The 14048-nt window shown below is 36.8% G+C and overlaps 4 protein-coding genes across 4 annotated transcripts; 2 read left to right on the top strand and 2 right to left on the bottom strand.

Moving 5' to 3' along the window:
• Window positions 1-2115: 2115 nt before the first annotated feature.
• Window positions 2116-3108, top strand: C922_03990 (hypothetical protein; the record flags this gene model as incomplete). The annotated part of the gene is made up of 2 exons (XM_008819577.1): window positions 2116-2247; window positions 2899-3108. 2 exons carry the CDS (start codon window positions 2116-2118, stop codon window positions 3106-3108), a joined length of 342 nt encoding a protein of 113 aa, XP_008817799.1.
• A 3081-nt stretch (window positions 3109-6189) lies between these two features.
• On the top strand, window positions 6190-6621 carry C922_03989 (hypothetical protein; the record flags this gene model as incomplete). Its single annotated transcript, XM_008819576.1, has 2 exons — window positions 6190-6457; window positions 6533-6621. The coding sequence occupies 2 exons, from the start codon at window positions 6190-6192 to the stop codon at window positions 6619-6621; spliced, it is 357 nt and encodes a 118-aa protein (XP_008817798.1).
• Window positions 6622-10756: 4135 nt separating this feature from the next.
• On the bottom strand, window positions 10757-11505 carry C922_03988 (hypothetical protein; the record flags this gene model as incomplete). Its single annotated transcript, XM_008819575.1, has 2 exons — window positions 10757-11050; window positions 11134-11505. The coding sequence occupies 2 exons, from the start codon at window positions 11503-11505 to the stop codon at window positions 10757-10759; spliced, it is 666 nt and encodes a 221-aa protein (XP_008817797.1).
• An 843-nt stretch (window positions 11506-12348) lies between these two features.
• On the bottom strand, window positions 12349-13205 carry C922_03987 (hypothetical protein; the record flags this gene model as incomplete). The annotated part of the gene is made up of 2 exons (XM_008819574.1): window positions 12349-12636; window positions 13137-13205. The coding sequence occupies 2 exons, from the start codon at window positions 13203-13205 to the stop codon at window positions 12349-12351; spliced, it is 357 nt and encodes a 118-aa protein (XP_008817796.1).
• Between the last annotated feature and the right edge of the window lie 843 nt (window positions 13206-14048).

The raw sequence follows: 14048 nt of genomic DNA, 5'->3' as shown, positions 1-14048 counted from the left end.
TTTTTTGATGCAGTGGGCAGTAAATTAAGAATTGTGTTTTTAATTAAAAGTTCTTTTTTTTCCTCCACTGAAATTATTTTTTCTGTTAAATACAGTTCACGTATATTTTGTAATGTTGCGGTATTAATAATTAATTATTTATTTTCAATCCTTTGCCCATTATTTGCGTCGTGTGCGCGAGGTAGTATATTTTCGCACAGACTTTATTTATTTACGCAGCTCCTACATCCATATTGTATGATGTAAATAACCTGATAATATATAAGATGTACACAACTCAATACGTTCCTTGATGTGTTTTTTATCAGGATTATTTATAAACTTCTATGGTTTCTTGTAATGCATGAAATTATATTAGTGCTTTGATTGTAATCTATGAAACCTAAGAATAGCTTAGGTGATTTAGTATTAATTAGGTGTATTGTACTGCAGCATGAATATATTCTCGACGGCCAAGATATCGTAACAGTGAAATAAAATTATGTAAATAATTGAACCGAATCTTGTATGCATCAGCATCGGTAGAATTAATGTTGTATCCGTAGCAGTTGCATTGGATAGCCCCTTTTATATGGCATTTTTTATTTTATACAATATATTATATAAATGGAGGTATGATTGAGAGTCATATGTTGAACATCTTCTATAACGACCTTTTATGATCTTTTATGAAATAAGGGAAAGAGATATTTAACACACACAGGGAAGAATATCCTCAAGGATATTTCTCAAATTTTGTACTGTACAGCTACGTATTATTTAGATTTTGAATTATTTGATTTATTGTAACTGTTTTCTGAAGTAGTATTTTTCTCTCTTTTCCGTTGTAACCGTCCTAAGTATATATTGTCACATTTGTGGTGCACTAACAGGAACACTTACCATGTAATGGACGACTTAGCTATTTAGGAAAAAATATCGAGCTTTATAATTGTATGCATACATCCAATGCATATGTGTAAGGAAACAGTTCTTTATGTAATATTTATTATTTTGATGGCACTCCTTATGGTGATTACGGTTTTTGCGATGCTGCTGCATTACGTAATTTATATTTTAAGCGTCCCTTTTGGATAGGAGAGTAATGAAACATTGCAATTTTATAATGCGCTCCCGAGCTTCCCATATTTATTTTACACGTATAGAATTTGCGGAGACCTATGAACAAGCACATGAATAATGATATCGAGGTGTTGTCACGACGATATAGTCAAAAGAGTATCAGTACTCAGGGGAAAAAATAAAAATAAAAGAAATTAATGACTAACAGGAGGGAAGTCAGCGTGGTTAATATATTTTCTAAATAAGTCCTTTCGCAGTTATTCCTGATGGAACGATTGTCGTAAAGGGTTGTCCTCTATGCATACAACCATACATTTGCGGAACGCTGTACCTTATTTGTGCAGGATCACCTAAAACCTGTAGCCTCTACCATTTCGCATCACGTAGAAATATATTTCATATTACCATTAAAAATGGGAAGATGCTTAAAATACGCAGACAATATAATGATTAAGAGATGGCATTATATGCTGAAGAAGTTCTATTTTTCCCTCACTCTAACAATGTCTGCCAGGAATTGACATAGAAGTTTAAATATTCCGTCCTATTATCTCATTTACAATGAAGGTAAAGCAGTCACTATATTTCCTATAAAGATAACATAGGAAACTGAAGTAAAAAATTTCCATGAGTACCATAAATATTGAAGTATGCTCTTTTTCTTATGTACTAAGCAACCTTAGAATTGAATGCTCAGAATTTTTTTTTATTCTTTTCGGCAGTGCGATTACTTATATTTTAAAACTACTATTGAGTACTAATATATTTATAAAGATATATAGATTTACTTACTAAAAAATATCAAGACGATTCCTTCTTTCTGGGATATAATTAACTATTGAACATAGAGCTTTTTTCTTCTTGTAATCTTATTTAGAAGGAATAACAGATATGTTCCTGTTATAAAGTTAATTTTTCCCAGTAAACGTAATTTCGGAATATTTAATTTTGAATTACAGAGACAGTTGGAAGAACGAACACAATGGGAACATTTTAATCTGTTATGTACTTAAAGAAAAATGGGCTTAGGCAGTTACGTAGTTTTAAATTGTGATGGATTTGAAAGTAATTGGAAATTACATCGAGAATGATTTTTCGCGGCAGATAAACTTGTTTTATATGGAATGTCATTCATTCTCCATCATGTGGCATTCTTATGACAATATAGAAGCCATACTATTTACTGTGTTTTTTCATATTGTTCTACAATTGTGAGAAACCTTTAAAGAAAAATTCCGTCCACAAAGTTATGTATAATATTGACTTTTGAGAGAAGAAAATAATTCTCAGAAAAATTAAATGGTGATGAAAATTTCTGAGTTTCATATTATTTCAAGGAAGTTACGAAATGCGGTTTATATGATTTTTGGGGGGAAAAATATAACTTATATAAAGAATTACGAAACGAAGGGTTAATATCTTAAGTACAAATCTTAGGATGCCTCGTACGCAGGATTTCGACACCACAGAGTAAAAGTAATTATTTCATATCATAAAAAGGACAGTCATCCGTGGCTCATGAGTCCCTTCAAATTTGGAAAGATTTTATCGCGAGACGTACTATTATTTTGTACACGATATCCTGTATTCTTCTAAGTGGAAGAGTGGATTTATGAGTTCCCAGTAGTTTTCCTTTCATAATATTGAACATATTATAAATGTTATGTATGCGACACACAAAATCGAATCCTGTTGATTTTTGTTGGGTTGGTAAAATGAGTGTTGCGGATATATCGAATAGGCCGAGAACTATCCGAGTGTATTAGACAGCAAGACGCCTGTACACGATACAAGTATTGAACATATGATCAAAGGTAATACTTTCTGACAAAAAAGGACGATCGTAATCATGTAAAAAACGATATAAAAAATTTTCTGAATGTACTGGATGGACTCCGTAAAGGATGCAGTCATTATAGCTGTCAATATGCCTTTAATAACAACAAATGCCAAATTTTGAAAGAAGAAGTAGAGAATATTTCCTTGTGTAACCATCTTAGAGACTTTGAATATATTCTGTGTAATATCCATTCAGGGGATAAATAGGAGTCTTATAATAAATATATTACTTGTATTGGAGGCTTATATGCTGACTATGCAGTACATTCTATTGAGTTCCTGGATTTATGCAATAATATTCGTGATGAATTTCTTAAACAGGGAAACAAACAATACATCCCTGGGCATGTTCTAGACAGGTGGAGGAATAGATGTAAGGCATAAAGATCGGATAGTAATACAGAAGCCCTGAGTTGATGATATACCTGAACTGCTGAAGGTACTCTATCGGGATGCTCAGTAATGGTCTCTGCCGCTGTCTAAATACCTACCCATCCGGAACCATCGACTCCGAATACTCCTCGTACAGAAAGTCTGGGATCAGAGAGTTCGAAAAAGCGATCATGACTTAACATATCGTTAAACAATCCTAGAGACAACGAAAGTCCAACGGCGCAAAAGGGTTCTTCGCCTTCTAAAGACAGATGGCAATCTTAGGAGTCCATTCGTTGGTACGTCTAAGAGCGAGAAATCCGTCCCCAATCTACGGCATCGAATAATAGAACAGACTAGAACCCCATAGTAGAAACGAAGTTTCCGCAGGTCCTGCGGCGAATGTTCAGGCAGCATTTGTTGATACACAAGTCCCTAGGAAAGCAGAAAAATACGTTACAGGAGCACCTATGAAGAGCACCTGCGTTATATAGGCCTCTATTATGACAATGTGTGCTACGTGAGCAACCATTAGTGCAGAAGGAGCTGCAGAATTTTAAGTTCGAATGAAATAAGGCGATAACCAAGGAGCAAGCAGTAGAATGTCCATTTGGAACATCAGGTGACATTGCTACATGTGTAAATGCGTTAGAACCAACAAAGGATAGACAACAGATACAACATGAAGTGACTAAGGTTTTCATTGTGATCGGAAGTTTAACAAAACAGTAATTACGCTTGTCCCTTCCTGTGGAACGGGAAAACAGTACACTCACATCCAATACTGGAAGAATTATAATAAAGGATGCTATAGTTTTCGCATTGGTGTATGCATTCTATTTGTACTATCATATAGGAATTTGTGCTTATCCAAAGTATTAGTAATGTATCCATTGAAGTCTCTAATTTTTATCGTCTTCTTTAATTTTGAATCAGGGACAACGGTCTCATAAATATGTTTTATTCACTTGGGGGGCCATACCTTTCGGCGGATGAATACAGGATGAGATGAAAACAGGAGCAACATATTATGATTATCCATTACAAGAAAATTATTTAACCATGTACCCCAGATCAGAAATGTATGACGTATAGTCAAATGGCCTGGACCTAAATGTATCGTATGATCATATATAACATAATGAAATAACCATTCCGGAACACAGAAGCTTATACATTTGGAAAGAGTGAAAGCGGCAGAAATCACTATGACTATGCCTCAGTTCCTAAGGGCTGAACACAACGGATGTGTATATCTTGATGGGAAAAAATAATTGCTGAAAGGAGTGTCATTTTCTACGTGAGAACATAGCAGGATAGTGGTAGTGGCTGCGCTACTTTAAGCATGGAGGTGTATTTTAATTCTTTCGTAACAAAAGTTTAGGCTTCAGGGTTCAGGAGGTAGCTTTGATGTGTCCGTCAACACGCTTCAACTTGGCAAGAGCGAACTGGGGTATATTATTTTACAAACTGGCCCTAAGAAACAGAATGAGTACCACAGACACCTGTCAAAATGCGGGTAAATATGAACACGCATATATCTGGAAATGAATTACAAGGAATTTATTCTTAGGATGCAAATTGCACATCTGTGGGAAGGTACAGAGACATATGTGTAATAGTTTCAAAAGGAAAAAAAAGAAACAGAGACAAGACGCATCATGTACGATTTGAACGTGACCTCTATATTTTTCGATCTGTCCTGATTCTAATGATTATGATAGTACAATGCAACAATATTAAGTTTAGTTACCTTCGGAATGAAACAAGAATGTATAACATATCTGCATATCTGTGATTTCGATGAAGCGTTGGGGGAGGGATAAATTGCCATTTTCCAATGGGCACATGGTACAATAAAGACGAAATAAATACTTTCCTTTTTTCTATATAAAGTATCCATGAGAAGCCCTCTGCTTACTGTTTGTGTCTCATGAGGGAGTCCGTTTTTTATTCAGGATCTGTATGAGTAATTCATGCCCTGTGTACTATATTCGCATGATAAATATTAAACGTCTTTGTCAATACCAAACACAATTAGAAGACGATCTCTATGGAATCCAATGTCACTGTCTACTCTCGCATAAATATCAAGATTCCCCATTTCTAACATATAGATTTCTTGGGAGGAAGGAGCATTATTTTACGCCCCAGACGAAATGATGCCATGATAGCCGACGGAAGAATAGTTTTCTCCAGCCTGCGAGACAATACAACCTATGTGATGTGTGAAGTGTTCATCCTAGTATTTAACAATGTTAATCTATGTTCACACATATACAAGGAATGAGGAATTACGAAATGAAAATTGGAGATTCAAAGAAACGCTTAGTGCAGTTATTGGAGTAGAGGAAATATTTTGAAACAGTCTCAAAAGGCCTGAGATAATAAAAGAAGTACTCCAGCTTTACCCTCCTCTAAGCGGAACTAACTGGGTAATTATTAAAAATGGAGCTACGTACAAACGTAATTCCAGTTGCATTGCCCATCATAGGAAGAAGGATTCTTTTTTTTAATTATCACCATCGAATTAAGTATATGCTTACAACACCCTTTGGAAGAATCCATTGGACGTCATACTAGTTGGAATTTCTTTCATTCTCTTTTAATGTTGGTTAATTACTTTGTCTGCTTTTTCATTTTATGATAAACTGAAATTCCTCTTTTTTTTTGTTTTTTTTATTTTTCCTCTCTTTAATATGCCAATTTGTTCTCATAATTTCATTTTTTCCTAAACACGTGACGCGGTCAATTCTGTAATGCTTTTTTTAAACACTTGTTGCAAAGAGGGACATTTAAGTTATGCTCGGCTAAATTTACTTGGCGCGGGGCATAACGGCTCTCTGTTGTTTCTGATTGTCCCACCCCTTTTGTAATATTTAGTAGTATTATCTTTCTGTTTCTTTAACTGATATCATGGTCAAAAGGGATTCACGCGATAGAGAAATTTCATTGAGGGGAACTCCCGGTGATGGCCCACGAAACTCTGATTCATTTTTTAATAATGATAACTTACTACTAGGAAGCTACGGATTTACAGTAACGGGCCGTATATTCATTATAATACTAGTTCATGGAATCAAATTTCATGCGACGCTCAAGTTTTTAATACAAAATGTAAGCGTAATAAAAGACGATAAAGCCCTAGTGCAGGATGGGAGGAATTACGGTGTCCATGAAAATGGTTAGGTACAATATTTTAATCAGCCTGGATTTTCCGTTTTTGGATTAGGATTACGCCCCTTTCCTGTTAAATAAGGCTTTGAGAAGCTGAGGGATAATATAAGAAAGTTTGACCACTTTGTGTATTCTGTAATGCAATATATTAAGGACACTCAAAATAGCTGAAATTGTGGTAATTCTTACCATCCAAGTTGTAGTTTACCATTCTGGAGTGACTTCATATAGAGTGGAAGGTCCCTTCGCGCTTAGATCGCCGGTTTATGTGTTGGAAAAAATATTACATTAAGAATGGTACAAATACTACCGATGTCGCAGATAAAATATACAGGGCTAAGGATCAGGCGGTGCATCCTCATCTTTCGCATCATAACTGTGGAGGAGCCACCAGCCAAGAATGCGTCTTCATTTTTCCGCGTGCTCCTCCTACGTTTGAAGTTCACTGCTCATTAGTCTCCAACAGTGAGACTTATTAACAAATATCGCCTTCAAATGTATCCTTATATGAAGTATGTTGCTCTGTATGGTAAAATTCCACCTAAGGGGGCAATCCTGTGTATATTCGATTATGAGTTCTCCAGAGGCATCAGGAACTTAGACAAGGAAACACGTGCCCAACTATATTTTTGTGCTGATTATTCATTCTAATAAGGATATTCCGTGGAGCTATGGTGTATCTTTAGGGTTTTACGTGCACCTTCATATAAGCAGTAAGGGGATGTACACACTGGAGGATATAATGTGTTTTGTCATCTGGAAGCTCAAGAATGAGAAGGTTTCGAGAAAAATCCTTGATTGGATTATAAGTTTCACGTGAACAGTGTGCAGCACCTTCGGGGCGACAGGAAGGCTTCTGAAGTGGTGAGCGAGTGTCGCTTTATTAGTATAGACGGTATTTCTTTGTAAGGCATGGAATGCACATGTTCTATTCTTGAAAGAATATATATTCATTCGGTACTAACACAAGGGTATCAGCAATAGCGCGAATGTGTGTTCCCCCCGGAGTTGGGATTGTGTGTGACTGGGCCTTTTTTTTTTTCTTTTTTTTTTCTGGTATTGACCGAAGTGAATCGCCCTATTGTGTAATTTCTTCTCCTTTATGCTCATTTTACGCTCTCAGCTATATACTTTAAAGGGATACTCCTCTGATTAAGACATTTTCCCTCTCTCAGTTGTGCATTACAGGCTATTTTCCAGACACGCTAATTTTCATGTTAACATGACACATCTTAAATGGGAAGGGTCCCTTTGAGGAAGGGGGGCAAGAATAGCGGTATTTTGAGAGTAACGCGCTCACTTGTTATGTATTCTTTTTTAATCGTGTTCTGTTCATATTTCCTGGATCAAACGTGAGATGTAGAAACAATCTATAGTTACGTGTCATGCCACATCAGGACATCTGTCCTTTTTATATTATTAAGAATCAGTGGATATCACAAGGGCCTCTATAGGAGGAATGTACCGTCAAGGCTCTCATACACATACAAAATGTGGAAAGAGAACCCTAATGGAAAACAAGAAGTGCGAGTCCGAAATTTTCCATTCTAAATCTTCATTACGATTCGATGATAACCTTATTGATCATTGGAGTCGACCTCATCAATCTTAACTTTTGCGATGCCCCAGTTTCTCGTGTTCGCAGGCTCATAGGGAAGCATAAGAATTGAGAAGTGAATCTATTATTTCTGCAGTTATGAATTATTTGTTTTGAGGCTATTTTGGCGAGTTTCCTACATCTTTATAAATGAGGCAAAATACGCGGAAGGAGGGAAGTTCCATTTTTCGTGCTCTAACTCCGTCTTTAAATCCCCCCCAGGGAGTCGTCCTCCTATAGCTATTGTTTCGTATTATACTGCCGCATCGAACTGAAGGAAGAGAGATCATGTATTTATTAATAGCTGAAGTAGATTCTCGTTTCCCTAATGATAAAATTCGCATCACCGATAAAATAGAAGTAAGGAGTTGTAATTACATGGGCTGTGCATTCAATGGAGGTCTGAGGAAAGTGTTATCGTATTTTTAGAATATAATTGTTTCCGTTTTTAAACAGGCCATATGTCGTACACAAGACGGAGAACATGTGTTTTCGCGGTAATGTTTCTCTAGTTCTCACGAATCCGTTGTAATGTTTTTAAAACAATAACACGTTCTATGTTGTTCTCGAAATGAACTGTATGTTTAAATAGGCCGAGAGCATAATTCCCTGAATGGAAGCATATATTTATTAGCATTGTAATTACATCCCCTGTAGCATATATCTTTTTAGGGGGGATTGATAGAAAAAAACTTCCAGAATTGCCCTTGTTCAGCGGAAATAACCATGGATTAATTTCCTTTTACACCTAAATTATGTTGAAAGCGGAGTGGTATAGGGTGTATAGTATGAATAAATATTACCTTAAAACGAGAGACACTTACATCGAAGATTTGCCCTTCCTTTAATCTACTACAACGCGATGAAGATACAGAGTGTTAACTTGTCAACACACATGAGAGTAGAATCCAGTAGAAACTCAAGGAAGAGGCCCTTTTATGAAGAGGTGTCCACACTTTAAGATAGAAATAGAAGGGGTAAAATTAAAACGGTTTCGTTAATTAAGAATTAAAAAAAAAAAAAAGGAGAAAACAGAAAAGAAAAAAAGAGGAAGAAAAAAAAAAAAAAAGGAAAGAAAACAAATAAAAGAGAAAAAAAAGAAAGAGCAGGAAAAAAAAGAAAATAAAAGAGAGGAAAATAAAAGAAGAAAGAAAGACAAGAAAAAGAAAATAAAAGGTGGAAAATAAAAAAAAAATGAGAACTAGAAGAGGAAATGGGGGGACCCCGTAGAGTGGAATAATATATATACCAAGAAACAACTGAGGAATCTTTCCGTGGCGCAATATACCAGATTTCGGTGATAAAGGATGAGGAAATCCTGTTTACTTTTTTATTACATTAAGTGTCCCGATGCGACGAATATAAGAAAACAGAGAATTGGGCGGAGCAGATTCAAAATATAACAGCTTCGGGATAGAAGAAGAACGAGGGCGATACTTCACTAAACAAGATACGCATTCAAGAGATTATAGCAGAAAGGTGAAGATGTCAGTTTTCACGTACATACGAATACACCAGTAGATATCAGACGAATCATAAGAAAAATCAGAAGATTGAGTCACCCTGTAATTTGACATATTCTGATATAATGCAAGGATTACCATAATATATATGTATATGCTGGTAAAACAAAGCAAGGTCATAGACAAAAACAGTGGTATGTTACATGATGGGTTATATCATGATCACTATTGAGACACAAACATACCTGGTCCAGAAACACCATATTTCTAAATGTTCCTCTTCCGTGTCAAATTTGATGAATCCCGTTTCCTAAGGATATAAGCAGGAAGTTCCTCCTTTTTCCATCCTACTAAGAACGCCCTCAATTCTATCAGTAACAAATACATTAATTGCTCTCTCATTGGAGCAATAGATATGGCAAAAAAATGGCATAACTTCTATTTATGTTGATAAATGAATGATAGGCGGCTTTGTAATTACAACTTTACGGCAGACAGATCTGATATGTAAGTAGTGGACATCCTGGACTTCGAGAATATTGTAGTACTTATATCTGCTAGTTCTTCTTCTTTTTCTACTGTCAACTCATGATTTTATCTCTAAGGATATTTTATCAATGTATGATTCCTACTGCGGTGTCTTGAGTGGGTTGTGCCCTGTTTCGTACAGAACCGTCCGGGTGGAGTTAAGCATTTTCTATAAATTCCACGTTTCCGTGTGTCCGATAGAAGAGTGTCGCCCAATTTAGTAGGTGCAGAGAGATACCGAATCACATATGCCATGTTTATCATTAAGTAAAACAAATGGACAATAATATTTTTCCAATAGTTCCGTATGTGTCTAGGCTCTTATGTATAATGAGTATTTTAGAGGACAAATAAGTGGACTACTATGAGGCACCTTTTAGAAGGATCATTACAAATAGAAAATTTTGCATTTTGTATTTTGACATTTCTTGTCCGTTGTATGTTACGGAAATTTCTTCAGCACCCACTTTCGGGACGAATGGCGCGTAGACTTGTAAATGAAATATTTTGCGCCTTTATATATCTTCATCAGACGATGAATCAGAATTGGTGACTTTCCTTTGACATGTGTTTCGCATTGTAATTGCTCTTTGTAGTTAATTTCATTATCTTCTTAATCTGTTAAATATTTCACTTATCTGGTGTCTTTCTTCCTGGGTGTGCGTCTCTCCTCCGTTCCCCAGGTTTTACTTCCTCCCACGGTTCATGTATTCTGTATCTATGAAATTTTTCTTCGGTCGAAGCCATTTAGCGGAGTGGTATGAGTATCAGTTCCAATGTAACGTTCATGTCTCCGTGGTATATTTCTCCCGGGGAGGTCGTCTTCTTTCACTACGTCATTATCTTCGTCGTGAGCGTCTTTGTGTGACTCCCTGTCTATGGCTTCATATAGGTCTCTTTTAAACCCTCCCGTTGTATACTGAATAGTTTCTTTCTTCTTTGGACAGTCCAAGAAAATTCTGTCCATATCTCTCATGTATGGGGACGTTCCCATATTTTCTGCTTTGAAACACTTTCTTATATGAGGTTCAGGCACAGCTCGAAGTCTTGTGAATCCTATTGTTCTCCGCATTCATCTGGAAGGATTATAAGTACCGGTATCGCCAGTTCTGTATTTATTGCTCTTTTTCTAAGTACAGACGATTGGTGCATATCCACTTTGTGTTTCGCCTTATGGCATTCTGGTGTTGATCTCTTATTCCTTGTCTCATGTATTACATAATTGGCGGTTTTCTTCTGGTAGTGCTGGATAAATTCGTCAAACCAACTATCTTGACCGTATTGCCCCACACGTGCGTGTTGTTTTGAAACAGAATTGTGCCATACACTTCTTTGCCTCCGTATTAAAGCAGTATATGTTTCCCCGTTGAATTCGTCATTTCTGTACACTATATTTCCTTGGAAACATTCTTGGTCTCTTCTGTGTTGGTGTTGTACACTATGGATCGAATTTCTCTCATTAAACATATCAAAGATGTTCTAGTGTCCATCTTCCAAAATATGGCACAGATGTTTTCGTATGTACAGATCACTGAAGTTGTGTGCATCTGTCCCGATTAGGTGGTTCCGTCAGGTAATTTCACATGTTAGACTTCCATTATACATAGATGCATGCACGACTATTTCGAGAAAATTTTGCGCGTTCAGTTTGCACTCATTTTTTTTTCCATTCCTTTAGAAGTTGTGTATGTATATTTGTAATCCCTTTTGGGGAACTTTTTTTTTTTCGCATGTATAAATCTTTTAGGATGTCACTATTACGTATTCAGGTATTCCTATTGGGGATGGAGCAATGGTACGTCCTCACAGGCATATGATATATCGTCCTTTCCTTTTCCAGTCAGGGGCAGACATTGCCGACAGTATGTGTATTTTTGTTGAAGTGGCAATTCCTTCTTTTAAAGGGGAAATAGCGATTATAAGGCCGTGTATTGCGCTATGGGAATGAATTCACACAGGAGTTTACATTTCCCTGTGGGAATTTTTTTAAGAATTAACCACGGTGCAGAAAATCATATTTTTCCTGTGCACATTCAACTACCTATATCTGCACTTTTATAGGAAATGTAGATTCGGCAATAAAACTCCTGACTATTAACATAACTGAGACTGCAATTAGGGAAATTACGTCCTTATGTACTCCTGCAGAGGCTATACCGTGTGCCGGGGTGGTACTTGAGATTGCGGATTTTCTTGCCTAGAAGTAGTAACGACAATGACAAGGGACCTTATGGCTTTCTCTGAGTTTCTTTTTTGTTTTCCTTTTAACGTTCCACGGAATGATATTTTAAAAAATTGGCCTTTTTCCCTTCACTGCTCCGAGTAAAGGGCAACCAACTTCTCCTTTTTATCATACAATAAGGCTGAAGTGAAGACAACAGCAGACAACATGAGCGATTTTCTGAATTTGTTCCTGACATATGGCCTATAATTAAATTTCAAAATGGACATAGGAGATTTATCATCTGGCAATTTGTTGTTTATTTTTATATATTTCTCATTATACTTTTGTTGCTTCAGTTTATCTTCATCTGATAATGTATAGCTGGACAGTTTGGCTACAAACGGCCCAACATCATCTCCGTTTTCCATGAGGATCTAGTCACAGAGAAAATGGGGGTGAGGAAAAGAGAGACAGGTGAACATCAAATTTGGCACTCCCTATTTCGGCTTCACAAGCGCTCATTGTTCTGAAAGGGACTCCATTCAAAGGTTGCCTTCAGAGGCCCTTTTCAAAGACATGCATCTTCTCACTCACGCGGAATTGCACATGCATAATGCTTCACGGGGCAATGTAACAAACATTCGCCACTCCCATGTTAACCTTATGCGTGTCGTCACAGTAGGGAAACTTCGTTGATTGCCAGCAGCGGCATATCCGGATAACCTTTTCCTTTTCATGCTTCGAGGGGCAACTTTCTATCAACTGGATTTTTGTAACACAGGAGCAGTGGAAGCAGTTAAGCGGCGAAATGGCGAATGTACCGGAAAGAATAGCGGTACAGTGTTCACAATTTTGGCTATACAACACACTGCTCTGTGGCACGGGCAAGCGTTCGCCAAGAGATATATATAAGCCCATCTGAGGGCGCACTTACATGGGTATATTGAGGGAACCGGTTTGTGTTGAAGTTTATTTTGTTGACATACTCCAGAGGATCTTTCATGTTGTCCTTAAGGGTAAATCCGCAGAAAACAGCTAAAAAAAAGGGGCAACAGAAAAGTAAACCATCCACTAAACTGCTTGACTTCGCGCAAGATTTTTCATTTTCATTAAATTTCCTCACCCCTTTTCTGATTAAACTTAGAAGACCACAAAAGAAAACCTACTCTTAGGAGCAATTTAACAAGCAGTTGCACATCGAAAAAAGGGGGTTTCAAAAAAGTCAGAAGGAGATGCTCTTAAGGATTCTCAATGAGTGGGGAAATGGAAAAAATCTGTACAAACATAGCAGGGGCACTCGTATATCTCGCAGAATAAATTGTGACTATTCCGCAACTGGGTCTCTTAACCGCTTCGTAAAAGAGGAAGAACATGCATAGATATATAATATATATATCACTTTTCGTAACGCATTTTATGGCGTCGTTTCACCCCAGCAAGTGATGAGCGCGTACAAATTTCTGCTCGCGTTATTTAATTTTTACGCTGAAGAATTTGTTCCCTTCAGCCTGGGTAGAAAACCAAACTAATACGTAGTTGGCTTCAGCCTAAAATAAATATAGCAGTAACACATAACGTGTAAACTGCCGCCTGTTTCACCGTTGCCTTTGTGTAACTTCTTCCACTTGTTCATCCTGCAATCATGCAACCCCTTTTATTGAAGTTAGTACCCCATACCGGTTCCATCAAACAGTTCGCTTACCCAAAGGGACAATTGCCGAATATCTGTTCATCTATCCCATTTGTTCTTTACGCCAAATAGTTCACCATTCCACTTTCACAAAGGAAAAATGGATAAATCGATAAGCAGTTAATGGTTTTTTCAGAAATATGACTCCCTTCCAGG

The sequence above is a fragment of the Plasmodium inui genome, assembly GCF_000524495.1.
Source record: "Plasmodium inui San Antonio 1 unplaced genomic scaffold supercont1.18, whole genome shotgun sequence".
Classification (NCBI taxonomy): Eukaryota; Apicomplexa; class Aconoidasida; order Haemosporida; family Plasmodiidae; genus Plasmodium; species Plasmodium inui.
The sequence above is the reverse complement of the archived record's forward strand: the minus strand, read 5'-3'. Positions and strand labels throughout refer to the sequence as shown.